Genomic DNA, 16939 nt, shown 5'->3' with positions numbered 1-16939 from the left:
CACTTGTATCGATTGTATTGTCAGTGTGGAGCGGTTCCTGAAAGCTAGTAATAGTTCACATAAGCAACACAGGGACTCCTACATTGACACTGCATCAACCTAATTACATCAGCTGTGACTCGATGCCACTCAGGCAGGTGGTGTTACTACATCGGCGCAGAGAGGCACTTACATTGGCAGAAGCCAAATCTAAGTGAAGACACTTCCACAGCGAGGTTGATGCAAGGCAGCTTACGTCAACCTAACCCTGTAGTGTAGGCCAGACCTCACTCTGTGATCTGTGCCAAGACATTTAACCAGTGTGCTGATCCATCTTGGGAGGTGAAGAGCACCCTCAACTCAGCACCATGCATCTTTAGGCCCCCCTTGCTAGACTTTCCTCCTATTTGAACAGGAAATAGTTCCATACCTTATAGGTATTTTAAGGATTAACTGGTAATTTGTACAGGCCTTTGAAGATGTATACTGCTGCAACAAGCCTAAAAAGTACAATCTTATTACTATACTACAGGCCCTTCCCTACCCCTATTCTCTCCCCACAAACCTGACTCATAGAATAGAATATCAAGGTTGGAAGGGACCTCAGGAGGTCATCTAGTCCAACCCCCTGCTCAAAGCAGGACCAATCCCCAATTTTTGCCCTGATCCCTAAATGGCCCCCTCAAGGATTGAACTCACAACCCTGGGTTTAGCAGGTCAACGCTCAAACCACTGAGCTATCCCTCCCCCCTTATATGGAACATTATTTGGCCCCATTCCTGCAAGGTGATCCTTTATGCCCATGCACAAGCCCCTGGGAACAGAGCCTTAGTTAGAAAGCTCTTTGGGGTACAGACTTTGTCTTTATTAGTTCTGTGAATTGGAGCACTTTTGGAAACTTTTAACAATAAAATAATGATGAGGGTATACACAAATAGCAAAAATAAGGACATAAGGATTCAAGTTCAGGTTAATTTTTAAATATACAGAAAAAAAGTGTTCCTAATTTTCAGGTTTTAGTCAAAAACTGTACCATTATTACATTTAATAACATCTAGGTAAGATGCTTTGTAACATGCTTTGACAATTTAGAGTGCTATGCAACTGCCAAGTATTTTTATTTCCATTATTTTGGAAGGTGTCTGAATTACTGTAATGATTATAAAGTTCTAGTTCAAAAGCCTGTTTCTACCATTCCACAAACTGTGTTAATATAGTGCTCATGACACTTGAAGAGCAACGCTGGCTATACCAAAGAAAGACAGTGCTATGCAAGCTGTCTCACTCAGTTCTGTCCATCCATATTGACAGACATTACTTCCAGTCATCCACGCCCCAAGACTCTCCTGAACAGTGACTACAAACTGTGAACTTGATCCGCAGCTTGTTCAACTCCCACTGAAATCCATAAATATGGAGAGTGATTACAGCAGATTACAAGATCGGATCCTGCATGATGCAATTTTGCAATATGAACATGAAACTAAGTTAAGATCCAAATACTTTAACTGAAGATCTTAAAGAAATTTGAATTCAGTTCTTTTGAGGGGAACGTTAACGTGGTACTTCATCGCTACTCTTAATCATAGCACATATTAAATAGACTAAAAACTGGGTAACTGACAGGTCTCAAAATGTAACTGTAAATGGGGAATCTCTTCATCATCAAGCGGGTGCGTTTCTAGAGGGATCAGTTCTTGGCCCTAGATTATTTAACATTTTTATCAATGACCTGGAAGAAACCATAAAATACTTACTGATTAAGTTTGCAGATGACACAAAGATTAGGGGAGTTATAAATAATGAAGGGTACAGGCCTCTGATACAAAGCAATCTGGATTGCTTGATAAACTGGGTACAAGCAAACAATATGTGTTTCAGTACAACAAAAAGTGAAGTCACACAAAAACAAAGAATGTGTTCATACTTCCAGGATGGAGGATTCTATCCTGAGAAACAATGACTTTGAAAAAGTGGTTGAGGGTGGATCATGATGCATAATCAGCTGAATGAGCTCTCACAAAAAAGGCTAATGTGATCTATAAACAGGGGAATATCAATCAAATAGGGCTAGGTAGGTTATTTTACTTCTGTATTTGGCACTGGGGTAATCACTATTAGATTATTGGATCCCCTTTGGGTTTCTACAATTAAAGAAGGATGTTAATAATTTGGAGAGGATTCAGAAGATCCATGAAAATTTTTAAAGAATTGGAAAACATGCTTTCTAGTGAAAGGCTCAAAGGGCTCAAGATGTTCAGTTTATCAAAGAAAAGATTAAGGGGTGATTTAAGTTAGGTCACAGTCTGTAAGTATCTACATGGGGAATGGAAGTTTGTTAGTAGAAAGACCCTTCACTCTAATAGACAAAGGTATAACAAGGTCCAATGGCTAGAAGTTGAAACTAGACAAATTCAGACTGGAAGTAAGACTTAGTGAAGGTAATTAACCACTGGAATGATTTACAACGGATTATGGTGGATTCTCCATCCTTAGCAATTTCTATATTAAGCTTCGATGTTTTTTTAAAAAAAAGATATGATCTCATCCAAACATGAATTAATTCAGAGGAGTCTTGTGGTCTATGTTGTAGAGGAGGATCACAGTGGTCCCTTCTGGTCACATCTATGAATCTACTTTAAACTTTATTTTTTGCCATATTAGATTTTGTAAAATCCTTGTAAACAAAACAAGTTTTTGGTCTAAATGGACTGTAGTTTTAATGCCTCTTCATCACAGAGCCTTTAAAAGAAGATTTAGATTGCACTTCACAGCTTTTTTCATGAAATTCATGTTTCTGAATATCTCCAACATGCTCCCTGTGTACTGGTGCAATTATTTTTAAAATAAGGGCTATTTATTTCTGGTTGCAAATCCATTTACATCCCAGCTTCTTATGTTTTAAATGACAAACAGAGAAAGGTAAACTGTAATTGTCCTCCCAGAAAGATGAAAGTGCTCAGAGGTAAAGCATAGGTACCTACCAGTTAGTGTTCACTACCGCAGGTGTTCTGACCCATTTCAGAGGTCCAGCACCTTTTCGAAGTATGTGGTTTATTGATTGTGCTTTGGATCTCTATTACTGTGCATCCTGATCTGGGGAAGAGTTGAAAATCAGAATGCAGAACTGGGTATCTATGTCCCAGAAAACAAAGTAAAAATGACATTTCACAAACTTTGCCTGCAAACATTGTTTGAAAAGATGGAACAGGTAGCAAACTCATTTTACATTTTAAGATGATTAAAGAAAGCTAGAACTGTATGATCTGAGCCCATGACCACATCAGTTAAATAAAAGACCCACACGGGTAAATTAAAAAACACACACATATTGGGTTCCTCAAATTTATGAAAATTTTAAGTTCATTATGCTGCTTTTCATCTGACTTGTCCAATTTTCCTCGACCATTTGCAAAAAACAAAAACATACACAAGATCCCCTCTACACAGCTGCCAAACTCTCATATTTGGAGGTGGGAGAGAGAAGTGGGGAAAGAAGAAAATCTCCCTGGTTCTTCAGCAATTTTACAGCAGTTTAAAAAACAAAAACAAAACCCAAACCTAACATTACCTCATGATGAAAGATTTTACAGCATGTTCCCAGGAGATTTAAAAATCTCATTGGCCTGGGACAGAGATCATCAGGCTTGTACATTTCAAAACTGTAATTAGTTTTTAGGTACTACTCCCTCCCCACCCAACACAGAGCCTCCCACTCTCCCAAAAAGCTGCCCCCAACAGTATTTAGGGCCTCCTCTAAATCACCATAGGGAGAACCCACAACATAGGTCTCATCAGTTGCAGACAAACAATAGGGAGGCGAAGAATACACACTCAACCCCTCCCATCGCAAAAATCTTAAAAGTATCCAAACATCTCCATGAAGACATCCCCTCTTTCCTGTCTTTGGCGGTTAGAAATAAACTAAGGGGGAGTTCTTTCTCCTTGCTTCTGGCTAAACCTTGAGGCAACGTCTCTTTCCTGTAAAATTTCCCCACACTAATCCAGGGTGTGAGGAGTTTGTTGATCCAAACACACTTCTCCCATATTATAAATGATTGAGAACTGAAGGGGAGAATCCCTCACAAATTTCAGTTACAGAAGCAATGGCTGGAGATGTGTGAATGTGTATGTGAGAGAGAAATACCTCCCACCTTCCACCAGAGATATTTCGCTCAGTCTTTCTTTCACACACTCCAATCAGCCCCTCCACCGCCCCCGCAGCTAAGAAAGCAACGAATGCTAAAATCCCTACCTTGAAATGCTGCTCTCTGCCTCTCTCCCACTCAGCCTGTGTCAGTACCTCCTCCTCTTACTGCCTCGTCGCCATCTTGCATTTAAAAAACTACTGCACTTTTTTTGGGGAGGGGTGGGTAACTGAACTTTGAACTCACACAGCACTTTAAACCTACCCACCCTAAGCACACAGACCCTGATTTTATCCCTACATTAAACCTGAGTTTTCCTCATAACTCTGTATCTATGCTATGATCCGGGCGTGGGAAAGCAGTGTGACAATAGGCAGTGTGTGTGTGTGTGTGTGTGTCTCTCTCTCTCTCATACATGCATTCAGGGAGGGGAGGGGAGGAGCTGCTCTAGCAGTGATACAATCTCCTCTCCTCTGCGTGTGAAGCTGGGGAGTGGTAGTTGCCACCATTTATAAAGCTGGCACAACAGAAGGCTGCCCTGTGATTGGTCCCGTAGGGTTTCATTCGAGCCATAGGGATCAGGGCAAGAGATTGGACAAGAAGGCTAGTGATCACATGGATGACTTCCACACATTTCTCACTTAGGGAGCTGCTAAGCTAAGACGCCAAAGCCTATCCTGTCCCAAGGCTCTGTGTGTGCGTTTCTCTCTCTCTCTCCCCTAAGGTTACAATGTAGTTGTGTTAACTAAGGAAGCAGATTATTACAACTATTTTTAGTCTAATTTCCTTTTCACCATTTGTGCGGTTTGTGTCTGAAATGAATAAATGCAGTCAAGCCAACTAGATAGTTTCATTTTCCAGTTTACACATTAGCTGGGTGCTGCAACGTTTGGGTTTCAAACATCTTTTTTCTTTCTGTGTTGGAAACACTGAAAGGAGCGGGCACTACTCTTAAAGGTGACCTTCAAGGAGGAAAAAGAATGGGTCTGTTCTCTTTGTTTCTTTACCAGTGGAGCTGGGAGCAACTATAGTGAATGTAAAAAGAAAAGGAGGACTTGGGGCACCTTAGAGACTAAAAAATTTATTTGAGCATAAGCTTTTGTGAGCTACAGCTCACTTCATCAGATGCGAAAGCTTATGCTCAAATAAATTGGTTAGTCTCTAAGGTGGCCCAAGTCCTCCTTTTCTTTTTGTGGATACAGACTAACAGGGCTGCTACTCTGAAACCTATAGTGAATGTGACTTACCCCTTTCCATTATAAGACTGTTTTTCAGTTAAAATTATAAGTAACACATTTCAGCTGGTTGGTCAGAAATGTCTTATGCCCAGTGTCAGTCAGCCTCAGATGGATTTTTTTTTTTTAACATTTCAGAAAAACTGGTTCAGTCGTTCTCAGAATGAGGTGAGTGATAATTTTCTGTTTCACCTTCTTTCCTCATTCATCACAAATGGGTAATGCTGGTCATCTGTGGAATTCAGAGGTGGTCCAGTATTGTTGCTGGAGGCTCCAGGACTCCGCAAGGGACTGTTTCTCCGACCAGGTATTGAGTGTGATCTTGTCCATGAATGAGTTTAGATTTGTTACTCGCAACCTAAGCCTTGTTGTCTGCTAACAGCCATTTAAGACTTTGGGTGCAGCTGGTAGGGGGTGAGGGGGAAAAGGCAGTCTTGCACAGGAATTGTAAGCTCTGACAGACTCTCATTTTGTCTGGTCATATTGAGGATTGTGTTGGTTTGGGAAGAAAATGCATCAGGATTTCTTTGGAGATCCAGCTCCAGATTTTTTCTTTCGTTATGGGATTAGTCCCTTCTTGAATACCATTGCTGTTGAGAGAGACCAACAGATTGCTATGCTGGTTTTGACAGTGAGGGATGAGGTCTCTTTGTATTCTCCACTACTCATTTCTCTGATGTTTCCCCAAACATCCTCAGACCTGTGCATTTGGATGAACAGAATATCTGGTTGTTATGACTGGTTGCTACTGATTTAACACAGCTTTCTTGTAGCCTCTGAGGTAGGAGCCATCCCCCACTGCCCATTACATCAAAGATTTTACCACAATGTGAACCTGAAGCCTGTCATATATTCCTAAATGTTAAGCCACTTGCTTACCACCAAGTAGGTTTTCCTTACTAAGGCCATGTTTACCCTACCATCTTTGGTTGTCAGTTATGTCAGCATATGGCTGCTGAAATTTTTATAAGCACTTTTATAAGTGCTTGCTTCAGCACTGCAAGTACTCACTAGAAGTGCTTGGGTCGACGCAAAGTCGATGCACTATGGGTAGGTATCCCAGTGTGCCATGCATTGCTGCATAGTGCAATGCCTTTTGGGATAGAAATGACTTGCCCAAGGATGTCTGAGAGTAAGGGGTTAAGTTCTCAGCATGCAACTTTCTCCATCCCATAATGCCACTCACATACCATAATTACTGTGCCTTAAAAAAAAAAAAATCCACAAAATCCACCCGGCACTTTTTGGTCTCTGCCATCTCTGACAGAAGCGAGGAGCCAGCAGAGATCTGCACTACCATCATGAATGTTGCAAATACAGGATGCACAATTCTCTTGTATTTACAGACTTGCAGGAAGTACTGCAACAACAGGGGCATGCCAATTTCTTCTAGGACAGCTTGCTAAGGGTATGTCTACACTACGAAATTAGGTCGAATTTATAGCAGTCGGTTTTTTAGAAATCGGTTTTATATATTCGAGTGTGTGTGTCCCCACAGAAAATGCTCTAAGTGCATTAAGTGCATTAACTCGGCGGAGCGCTTCCACAGTACCGAGGCAAGCATCGACTTCCGGAGCGTTGCACTGTGGGTAGCTATTCCACAGTTCCCGCAGTCTCCGCTGCCCATTGGAATTCTGGGTTGAGATCCCAATGCCTGATGGGGCTAAAACATTGTCGCGGGTGGTTCTGGGTACATATCGTCAGGCCCCCATTCCCTCCCTCCCCCCGTGAAAGCAAGGGCAGACAATCATTTCGCGCCTTTTTTCCTGAGTTACCTGTGCAGACGCCATACCACGGCAAGCATGGAGCCCACTCAGGTAACCGTCACCCTATGTCTCCTGGGTGCTGGCAGACGCGGTATGGCATTGCTACACAGTAGCAGCAACCCCTTGCCTTGTGGCAGCAGACGGTACAGTACGACTGGTAGCCGTCATCGTCATGTCTGAGGTGCTCCTGGTCGCCTCTGTGAGGTCGATCAGGAGCGCCTGGGCAGACATGGGCGCAGGGACTAAATTTGGAGTGACTTGACCAGGTCATTCTCTTTAGTCCTGCAGTCAGTCCTATTGAACCGTCTTATGGTGAGCGGGCAGGCGATACGGACTGCTAGCAGTCGTACTGTACCATCTTCTGCCGAGCAGCCATGAGATGTGGATGGCATGCAGTCCTTCTGCACCATCTGCTGCCAGCCAAAGATAGATGGAGTGGATCAAAACAAGAAATAGACCAGATTTGTTTTGTACTCATTTGCTTCCCCCCCCTCCCCTGTCTAGGGGACTCATTCTTCTAGATCACACTGCAGTCACTTACAGAGAAGGTGCAGCGAGGTAAATCTAGCCATGTATCAATCAGAGGCCAGGCTAACCTTCTTGTTCCAATAAGGACAATAACTTAGGTGCACCATTTCTTATTGGAACCCTCCGTGAAGTCCTGCCTGAAATACTCCTTGATGTAAAGCCACCCCCTTTGTTGATTTTAGCTCCCTGAAGCCAACCCTGTAAGCGCCCCTCCCAGCGTCAGAGCAATGGCAAACAATCGGGCATCTGAGAGTGCTGTCCAGAGCACTCACAATGGAGCACTCTGATGGGGCTAAAACATTGTTGCGGGTGGTTCTGGGTACGTATCGTCAGGCCCCCGTTCCCTCCCTCCCTCCGTGAAAGCAAGGCCAATCATTTCGCGCCTTTTTTCATGAGTTACCTGTGCAGATGCCATACCACGGCAAGCATGGAGCCAGCTCAGGTAACCGTCACCCTATGTCTCCTGGGTGCTGGCAGACGCGGTACGGCTTTGCTGCACAGTAGCAGCAACCCATTGCCTTCTGGCAGCAGACGGTGCAATACGATTGGTAGTCGTCCTCGTCGTGTCCGAGGTGCTCCTGGCCACGTCGGCTGGGAGCGCCTGGGCAGACATGGGCGCAGGGACTAAATTTGGAGTGACTTGACCAGGTCATTCTCTTTAGTCCTGCAGTCCTATTGAACCGTCTTATGGTGAGCGGGCAGGCGATACGGACTGCTAGCAGTCGTACTGTACCATCTTCTGCCAGGCAGGCAAGAGATGAGGATTGCTAGCAGTCGTATTGTACCATCTTATGCCAGGCAGGCAAGAGATGAAGATGGCTAGCAGTCGTACTGTACCATCTTCTGCCGAGCAGCCATGAGATGTGGATGGCATGCAGTCCTTCTGCACCGTCTGCTGCCAGCCAAAGATGTAAAAGATAGATGGAGTGGGTCAGAACAAGAAATAGACCAGATTTGTTTTGTACTCATTTGCCTCCTCCCCTGTCTAGATCACACAGCAGTCACTCACAGAGAAGGTGCAGCGAGGTAAATCTAGCCATGTATCAATCAGAGGCCAGGCTAACCTCCTTGTTCCAATAACAACGATAACTTAGGTGCACCATTTCTTATTGGAACCCTCCGTGCAGTCCTGCCTGAAATACTCCTTGATGTACAGGCACACCCTTTGTTGATTTTAGCTCCCTGAAGCCAACCCTGTAAGCCGTGTCGTCAGTCGCCCCTTCCTCCGTCAGAGCAACGGCAGACAATCGTTCCGCGCCTTTTTTCTGTGCGGACGCCATACCAAGGCAAGCATGGAGGCCGCTGAGCTCATTCTGGCAATTAGGAGCACATTAACCACCACACGCATTATCCAGCAGTATATGCAGCACCAGAACATGGCAACGCGATACCGGGCGAGGAGGCGACGTCAGCGCGGTCCCGTGAGTGATCAGGACATGGACACAGATTTCTCTGAAAGCATGGGCCCTGACAATGCATGCATCATGGTGCTAATGGGGCAGGTTCATGCTGTGGAACGCCAATTCTGGGCTCGGGAAACAAGCACAGACTGGTGGGACCGCATAGTGTTGCGGGTCTGGGACGATTCCCAGTGGCTGTGAAACTTTCGCATGCGTAAGGGCACTTCCATGGAACTTTGTGACTTGCTTTCCCCTGCCCTGAAGCGCATGAATACCAAGATGAGAGCAGCCCTCACAGTTGAGAAGCGAGTGGCGATAGCCCTGTGGAAGCTTGCAACGCCAGACAGCTACCGGTCAGTTGGGAATCAATTTGGAGTGGGCAAATCTACTGTGGGGGCTGCTGTGATGCAAGTAGCTCACGCAATCGAAGATCTGCTGATATCAAGGGTAGTGACCCTGGGAAATGTGCAGGTCATAGTGGATGGCTTTGCTGCAATGGGATTCCTTAACTGTGGTGGGGCTATAGACGGAACCCATATCCCTATCTTGGCACCGGAGTACCAAGCCGCCGAGTACATAAACCGCAAGGGGTACGTTTCGATAGTGCTGCAAGCTCTGGTGGATCACAAGGGACGTTTCACCAACATCAACGTGGGATGGCCGGGAAAGGTGCATGATGCTCGCATCTTCAGGAACTCTGGTCTGTTTCAAAAGCTGCAGGAAGGGACTTTATTCCCAGACCAGAAAATAACTGTTGGGGATGTTGAAATGCCTATATGTATCCTTGGGGACCCAGCCTACCCCTTAATGCCATGGCTCATGAAGCCGTACACAGGCAGCCTGGACAGTAGTCAGGAGCTGTTCAACTACAGGCTGAGCAAGTGCAGAATGGTGGTAGAATGTGCATTTGGACGTTTAAAGGCGCGCTGGCGCAGTTTACTGACTCGCTTAGACCTCAGCGAAACCAATATTCCCACTGTTATTACTGCTTGCTGTGTGCTCCACAATATCTGTGAGAGTAAGGGGGAGACATTTATGGCGGGGTGGGAGGCTGAGGCAAATTGCCTAGCTGCTGGTTACGCGCAGCCAGACACCAGGGCGGTTAGAAGAGCACAGGAGGGCGCGGTACGCATCAGAGAAGCTTTGAAAACCAGTTTCATGACTGGCCAGGCTACGGTGTGAAAGTTCTGTTTGTTTCTCCTTGATGAAACCCCCCGCCCCTTGGTTCACTCTACTTCCCTGTAAGCTAACCACCCTTCCCTCCTCCCTTTAATCATTGCTTGCAGAGGCAATAAAGTCATTGCTGCTTCCCAGTCATGCATTCGTTATTCATTCATCACACAAATAGGGAGATGACTACCAAGGTATCCCAGGAGAGGTGGTGGAGGAGGGAAGGAAAATGCCACACAGCACTTTAAGCACAGCACTTTAAAAGTTTACAACTTTAAAATTTATTGAATGACAGCCTTCTTTTTTTTGGGCTATCCTCTGTGGTGGAGTGGCTGGTTGGCCGGAGGCCCCCCCACTGCGTTCTTGGGCGTCTGGGTGTGGAGGCTATGGAACTTGGGGAGGAGGGCGGTTGGTTACAGAGGGGCAGCAGTGGCAGTCTGTGCTCCAGCTGCCTTTGCTGCAGCTCAACCATACACTGGAGCATACTGGTTTGGTCCTGCAGCAGCCTCAGCATTGAATCCTGCCTCCTCTCATCACGCTGCTGCCACATTTGAGCTTCAGCCCTCTCTTCAGCCCGCCACCTCTCCTCCCGGTCATTTTGTGCTTTCCTGCACTCTGACATTATTTGCCTCCATGCATTCGTCTGTGCTCTGTCAGTGTGGGAGGACAGCATGAGCTCGGAGAACATTTCATCGCGAGTGCGTTTTTTTTTCTTTCTAAGCTTCACTAGCCTCTGGGAAGGAGAAGATCCTGTGATCATTGAAACACATGCAGCTGGTGGAGAAAAAAAAAGGGACAGCGGTATTTAAAAAGACACATTTTATAAAACAGTCGCTACACTCTTTCAGGGTAAACCTTGCTGTTAACATTACATACATAGCACATGTGCTTTCGTTACAAGGTCGCATTTTGCCTCCTCCCACCGCGTGACTACCCCCTCAACCTTCCCCCCTCCCTGTGGCTAACAGCGGGGAACATTTCTGTTTAGCCACAGGCAAACAGCCCAGCAGGAATGGGCTCCTCTGAGTGTCCCCTGAAGAAAAGCACTCTATTTCAACCAGGGGACCATGAATTATATCTCACTCTCCTGAGGATAACACAGAGAGATAAAGAACGGATTTTGGTTGAATGCCAGCAAACATACACTGCAATGCTTTGTTCTACAGTGATTCCCGAGTACGTGTTACTGGCCTGGAGTGGTAAAGTGTCCTACCATGAAGGACGAAATAAGGCTGCCCTCCCCAGAAACCTTTTGCAAAGGCTTTAGGACTACATCTAGGAGAACCGCAAATGCCAGGGCAAATTAATCCTTTCACATGCTTGCTTTTAAACCATGTATAGCATTTTAAAAGGTACACTCACCAGAGGTCCCTTCTCCGCCTGCTGGGTCCAGGAGGCAGCCTTGGGTGGGTTCAGGGGGTACTGGCTCCAGGTCTAGGGTGAGAAACAGTTCCTGGCTGTCGGGAAAACCGGTTTCTCCGCTTGCTTGCTGTGAGCTATCTACAACCTCCTCCTCATCATCATCTTCTTCGTCCCCAAAACCTACTTCCGTATTGCCTCCATCTCCATTGAAGGAGTCAAACAACACGGCTGGGGTAGTGGTGGCTGAACCCCCTAAAATGGCATGCAGCTCATCATAGAAGCGGCATGTTTGGGGCTCTGACCCAGAGCGGCTCTTCGCCTCTCTGGTTTTCTGGTAGGCTTGCCTCAGCTCCTTCAGTTTCACGCGGCACTGCTTCGGGTCCCTGTTATGGCCTCTGTCCTTCATGCCCTGGGAAATTTTGACAAAGGTTTTGGCATTTCGAAAACTGGAACGGAGTTCTGATAGCACGGATTCCTCTCCCCAAACAGCGATCAGATCCCGTACCTCCCGTTCGGTCCATGCTGGAGCTCTTTTGCGATTCTGGGACTCCATCATGGTCACCTGTGCTGATGAGCTCTGCATGGTCACCTGCAGCTTGCCATGCTGGCCAAACAGGAAATGAGATTCAAAAGTTCGCGGTTCTTTTCCTGTCTACCTGGCCAGTGCATCTGAGTTGAGAGTGCTGTCCAGAGCGGTCAGAATGGAGCACTCTGGGATAGCTCCCGGAGGCCAATACCATCGAATTGTGTCCACAGTACCCCAAATTCGAGCCGGCAACGTCGATTTAAGTGCTAATCCACTTGTCAGGAGTGGAATAAGGAAATCGATTTTAAGAGCCCTTTAAGTCGAAATAAAGGGCTTCATTGTGTGGACGGGTGCAGGTTTACATCGATTTAACGCTGCTAAATTCGACCTAAAGTCCTAGTGTAGACCAGGGCTTAGGGACATAGCGAAAACAATACAAGGCTGTTGGTGGCATTCATGGAGCAGTTGCAGATGACGGTGCACCACTTGTGGGTTTGAGAAATGAGCACTGACTGGCGGGATCACACCATAATGCAGCTTTGGGATGACAGGCACTGGCTGTTGAACTTTCTAATGTGGAAGGCCATATTCCTGGATCTGTATTCTGAGCTTGCACCAGTCCTCCACTGCAAGGACACCAGAATAAGAGCAGCATTGACAGAGGAGTAGCGATCACACTCTAAAGGATTTCCCACTGGCATTGCAAGCTTCCACAGTTTGAAAATCCACAGTGGGGGCCATTGTCATGCAAATGTGCAAGGCCATTAATCTTCTCCTGCTACACAGGACAGGCAGTGTGCAAACATAGTGGATGGACTGTAGCAATAGGGTTCCCAAACTGTGGTAGGGGGATTGACAGAGCACATATACCTACTTTGGGATCAGCCCACTTTGCCACAGAGCACATAAAACAGAAAGGGCTACTTTTCCATTGTTATGCAAGGGTTGATTAATTGGGAATTCACTGATATCAATGTGGACTGGTCAGGGAAGATGGATGAAACTTGTAGGTTTAAGAACAAAGGGCTGTTCAGAAAGTTGAAAGCGGGACATTCTTTCTTGACTGGCAGATTACCATTGGTATTGAAATACCAATAGTGATTCTGGGGGACCTAGCCTACCACTTGCTCATGAAGTTGTACACTGGCTACCTTGACAGCATCAAGGAAAGAGTCAGCTACCAGCTTAGCACGTGCAGAATGACCACTGAATGCGTTTTTGGAAGACTAAAGGAACGCCGTCAACGTTTACTCACAAGATTGGATCTCTGTGAGAAAAACATCCCAATGATTATAGCTGCTTGTTGCATTCTGTGTAATATCTGTCATGCAAAGGGGGAAAGCTACTGCTAGGATGGAGGTGGAGTGGCTTTGAGCAGCCAGACACAAGGGCCGTTGCAAGAACCCAACATGGAGCTATGCAGTTGACAAAGGCTTTGGAAGAGCACTTGTAATAGTCAGCCTCACTTGCGTTCTGTGCTAGACTGTTCTCTGGGCCTGAAGCTTTGGGTGCTGTTAGTAATTGAGCATTTATAAATATTAAACTGTTTTGCTGAAGCTCTGAATTGTCGTGCTTGCTGTACATGGTCAGTTGCACATAACAAAGGAGAGCTCCTAGGTGCACTCAACAAGGTGGAAAAATCAGGAAAAAGGATTTCAAAAAATACACAGGGGACTTGGGGAAATGGCTTCCAGTCTCCGTGAGCCCTGGGCAATAGAGTTTAAAATTGTGACCAGAGTGATCACTGTCATAGGGAATGGGGACATTGTGGGACTGCTGCTACAGGGTCAACACAGGTCATGCCCTGGCTATACTCACAAAAGTTCACCTCAGTAGGTCAACCATAGCTCTATGTCACTAGGGAAGGTGCTTTTACTTTGTCACCATCATTGGGTGCTTATGCCGCCCAGAGACAAATTTTAGTGCACAAGTAGGTTGATGCAAGGCGACTTACGTTGAGCCAGCTTTAGAGTTTAGACCAGGCCTAAGCGTAGGAAATGGCTATAGTTGAGGCTTTGAAATTTCTGGGGGGTGTCTTCACTTTGTGTGGTCTACAGCAGTGTCTCCAAAGTTGGGTGCGCACGACCATCCGTGGCCATGGGGGTGTGCGATTCAAAAAGTTTGGAGACCCCTGATTTACAGGGTCTTTGGGAAATAAATCCTTTTCTGAAGGTGTGATGTCTTTCACTGGTGCAGCTACTGCTGCACGAAACTTGGGTTTCCAAAACCTAAGAAATGTTTTTTGGTTTTATGTAACGCTTTTAATATTTGGTTTTATCCAGAAATCTGTTTAGATCTTATAACATCCTCAAATGAGGCATGTGCAGGAAACCTTGTGTCTAAATAATGCTTGAAAAACACAGGTTTTAAAAAAAATTAAAATAGAGTTCCTTGCAAACCACAGGCTTCCTGCCCTGAAGAGTCATGCAGGGTATTTTTTGGATGCTGTGTATATATGATATTTCCCTTGGTTGTTTACAGAAGAAAGGTAGCATCCCAAGCTGGCTGCCACTCATTTGAGTGCTAGAGAATCTGCACGTTTCTGCTTGAGCCTTCCCACAGTGAAGTCATGGCTCCAAGCATATGGGAGAGGTATGTCAAAGCCTCAGCAATGCCTATCTTACTCAAAACCTCATACTCTGGTAGAGCACGGGTCAGCAGTTTGTGGCAGCAGGCCATAGCTCACCCTCTCCCTCTAAGGCTCCTGAAGAACTGGATCCACCACATACATGCTCCCCCCCCCGGCATCATGTCTGCTCTTTGCCACAGTATTAATTGATGTATAAGTGCTAAATAGTTATTCTAAATTGTGAAAGAATCACATGCTTATGTTTTCAGTCTTAAAGAACTGAGATTGTAACATCAATTTATCCTGTGGTTAGAGTACAGAAAAATCAACTAGATGATCCAACTTCTAATACAGCACCAAACAATACTGATCTATATTCTGTAGGGTGAACCCCTCCCCACAAAAAAACTTCACACACATTAAGGCTGAATCATTAAGATCTCAAAATCATGAGATGCTACGTCAATTTGCAAGCAAATCTGTGACTGCCCCTTTCTGCTTGTGCATTACACAACTCCGTAGTTACATAATCAAATATTACTCAGATATTTTGCACAATTTTAAATACATTACTTTGTATTTTTTCATATTTTTGTCGTCATAATTGTACAGTATATCTTAATTGACTTATGCAGCTCTTTGAGTGAACACGTGAGAGGGGACTGCTGGGCAGACTGATCTCAATAGACCAAAAGCCCTCCTGCTCTTCCATTTTACTATTTATCATACTAAAGGTAGCATTAAAAAAACCACAATTAGAAATAAGCAGTTAAAAGACTTGACCTGATCTTGTCTCAATATAGTTTAATATATTTATACATGTATATGCACTCTGATATTGAACTATGCACAGGTAACAAAGGACCATAACATTAAAGTAAAAGATTAGAAAAGTAGAAATCAGTTAATTTTAGATATTATCATCTTCAGTTTGCTTAAAGACTGCAATTTCTTTCTTCATTTCCTGAAAGAGAACAAAAAACAACAAGCATGAGTGGAAACTGTTATTTTATTTATATTATATAATGATTTCTATAGTTTTTCAAGATTTGTAAATATCACTAACCATTGTATATATTTGACAAATTCAGCTAAAATAACTATAATAAGAAAAAGGTTACTCACCAGTAACAGTTTTTCTCCAAATGTATTGCCTTTGCATATCTATACTGTAGAGCTATGTGCCCTGCCACATGAGATACACAGTCCTTTCTGGACACATTCACATTCAGGATTCTAGAATCAATGGCATCAAAGCCACCTAACTGTCCTTTCCTCTCTAGCTTCAGACACATCCTTACATATCCAGAAAAAAGGGAAAGATGGAGTCAAGGGTTGATCTGCAGAGGCAATACTTTCAGTGGCCATGCAAGCAACCAGTTACAGGTAGAACAGACCAGAGCTGAAGGAATTAGTCTATTCAGATAGTATCATTATTCCCAGACATTCTGCCTCTTGACACAAGAAGACGACAGAGCTTTCTCCTTGCCTGTTCAACCACCACATTTTCCCAAATAATACTAGGGCAATCTGCACTGCCTTTCTTTCTTTGGATTAGAGGAAAACATAAAATAACCCGATAGCCCTGAACTCCAAAAGACTTGTGCATTCTGCATTCCTTGGGTTCCATGAGCCCAATGTTCTAAATGAGTTCCCTTCTCATGCTCGAACCATATCACTAAGGATGGATTCTGGGTCGAGAATGGCATCCATTTCAGGACATTGTGCAAGAATGCAGATGGCCTCGTTGGATCCAATGAGAACAGAGGATCCTTTCGGATCATCAGACGTGGAAGACTGGATCTGGAGGACCAGTGCATGGAGGAGGAAATCTTTCTTTTAAGAGAAGTTGTAGAAGGATCAGCAGAGCAACTGGAGCCATTCATAGATGAACAGCTCAAACACTAGGACAAACATCCATGCATTTTGGATCTAAAGACTAGATTTCAGACCACCTAAGAGTCTCAGTGTTGGAATTGCCTGATGTGGACCTTTGATGCCTCCTGAAGATTTCAGCTCAAGTCTGGCTGAACATAAAGCCTCTTCATGAGAAAGAGTTTGAGAATCATGCTCTCTGCGTAGTTATTGTAAATCTGCACAGGCAGAAAAAATTCTTTAAGACAGACATTAAAGATGTTCAAGAATTGGACACGTTAGCCCAAAATTGAGAGAGTTTAGTGGAAAAAACGGTTACCTGCCTTTTGTAACTGTTGTTCTTTGAGATGTGTTGCTCATGTCCATTCCAAGTAGGTGTGC

The 16939-nt window shown here is 44.8% G+C and overlaps 2 protein-coding genes across 13 annotated transcripts in view; both read right to left on the bottom strand.

Annotated features, from left to right (window-relative positions):
• Positions 1–4651, bottom strand: part of ZHX1 (zinc fingers and homeoboxes 1) — a 43427-nt gene extending 38776 nt beyond the window's left edge. For 4 of the 6 annotated variants that reach the window (XR_012157092.1, XR_012157091.1, XR_012157094.1 and 1 more), the window contains exons 1-2: positions 4235–4640; positions 2964–3075 (exon numbers count right to left, since the gene is read on the bottom strand). The gene's annotated coding sequence lies outside the window, so the exon portion shown is untranslated. Of the gene's footprint in view, positions 1–2963; positions 3076–4234 lie in introns of all 6 variants that reach the window. The other 2 variants (XR_012157096.1, XR_012157093.1) reach the window with 2 other exon arrangements.
• Positions 4652–15403: 10752 nt separating this feature from the next.
• The window catches only part of ATAD2 (ATPase family AAA domain containing 2), a 96350-nt gene continuing 94814 nt past the window's right edge, over positions 15404–16939 (bottom strand). For all 7 annotated transcript variants that reach the window (XM_073330201.1, XM_073330198.1, XM_073330197.1 and 4 more), the window contains one exon: positions 15404–15647. In XM_073330201.1, the coding sequence (XP_073186302.1) occupies positions 15594–15647 (54 nt within the window). In that variant the 3' untranslated portion in view covers positions 15404–15593. The remainder of the gene's footprint in view (positions 15648–16939) is intronic.

This window comes from Lepidochelys kempii, chromosome 2 (assembly GCF_965140265.1).
Source record: "Lepidochelys kempii isolate rLepKem1 chromosome 2, rLepKem1.hap2, whole genome shotgun sequence".
In the NCBI taxonomy this organism is placed as follows: Eukaryota; Metazoa; Chordata; order Testudines; family Cheloniidae; genus Lepidochelys; species Lepidochelys kempii.
Note: the sequence above shows the minus strand (reverse complement) of the source record. Positions and strands in the feature narration are given on the sequence as shown.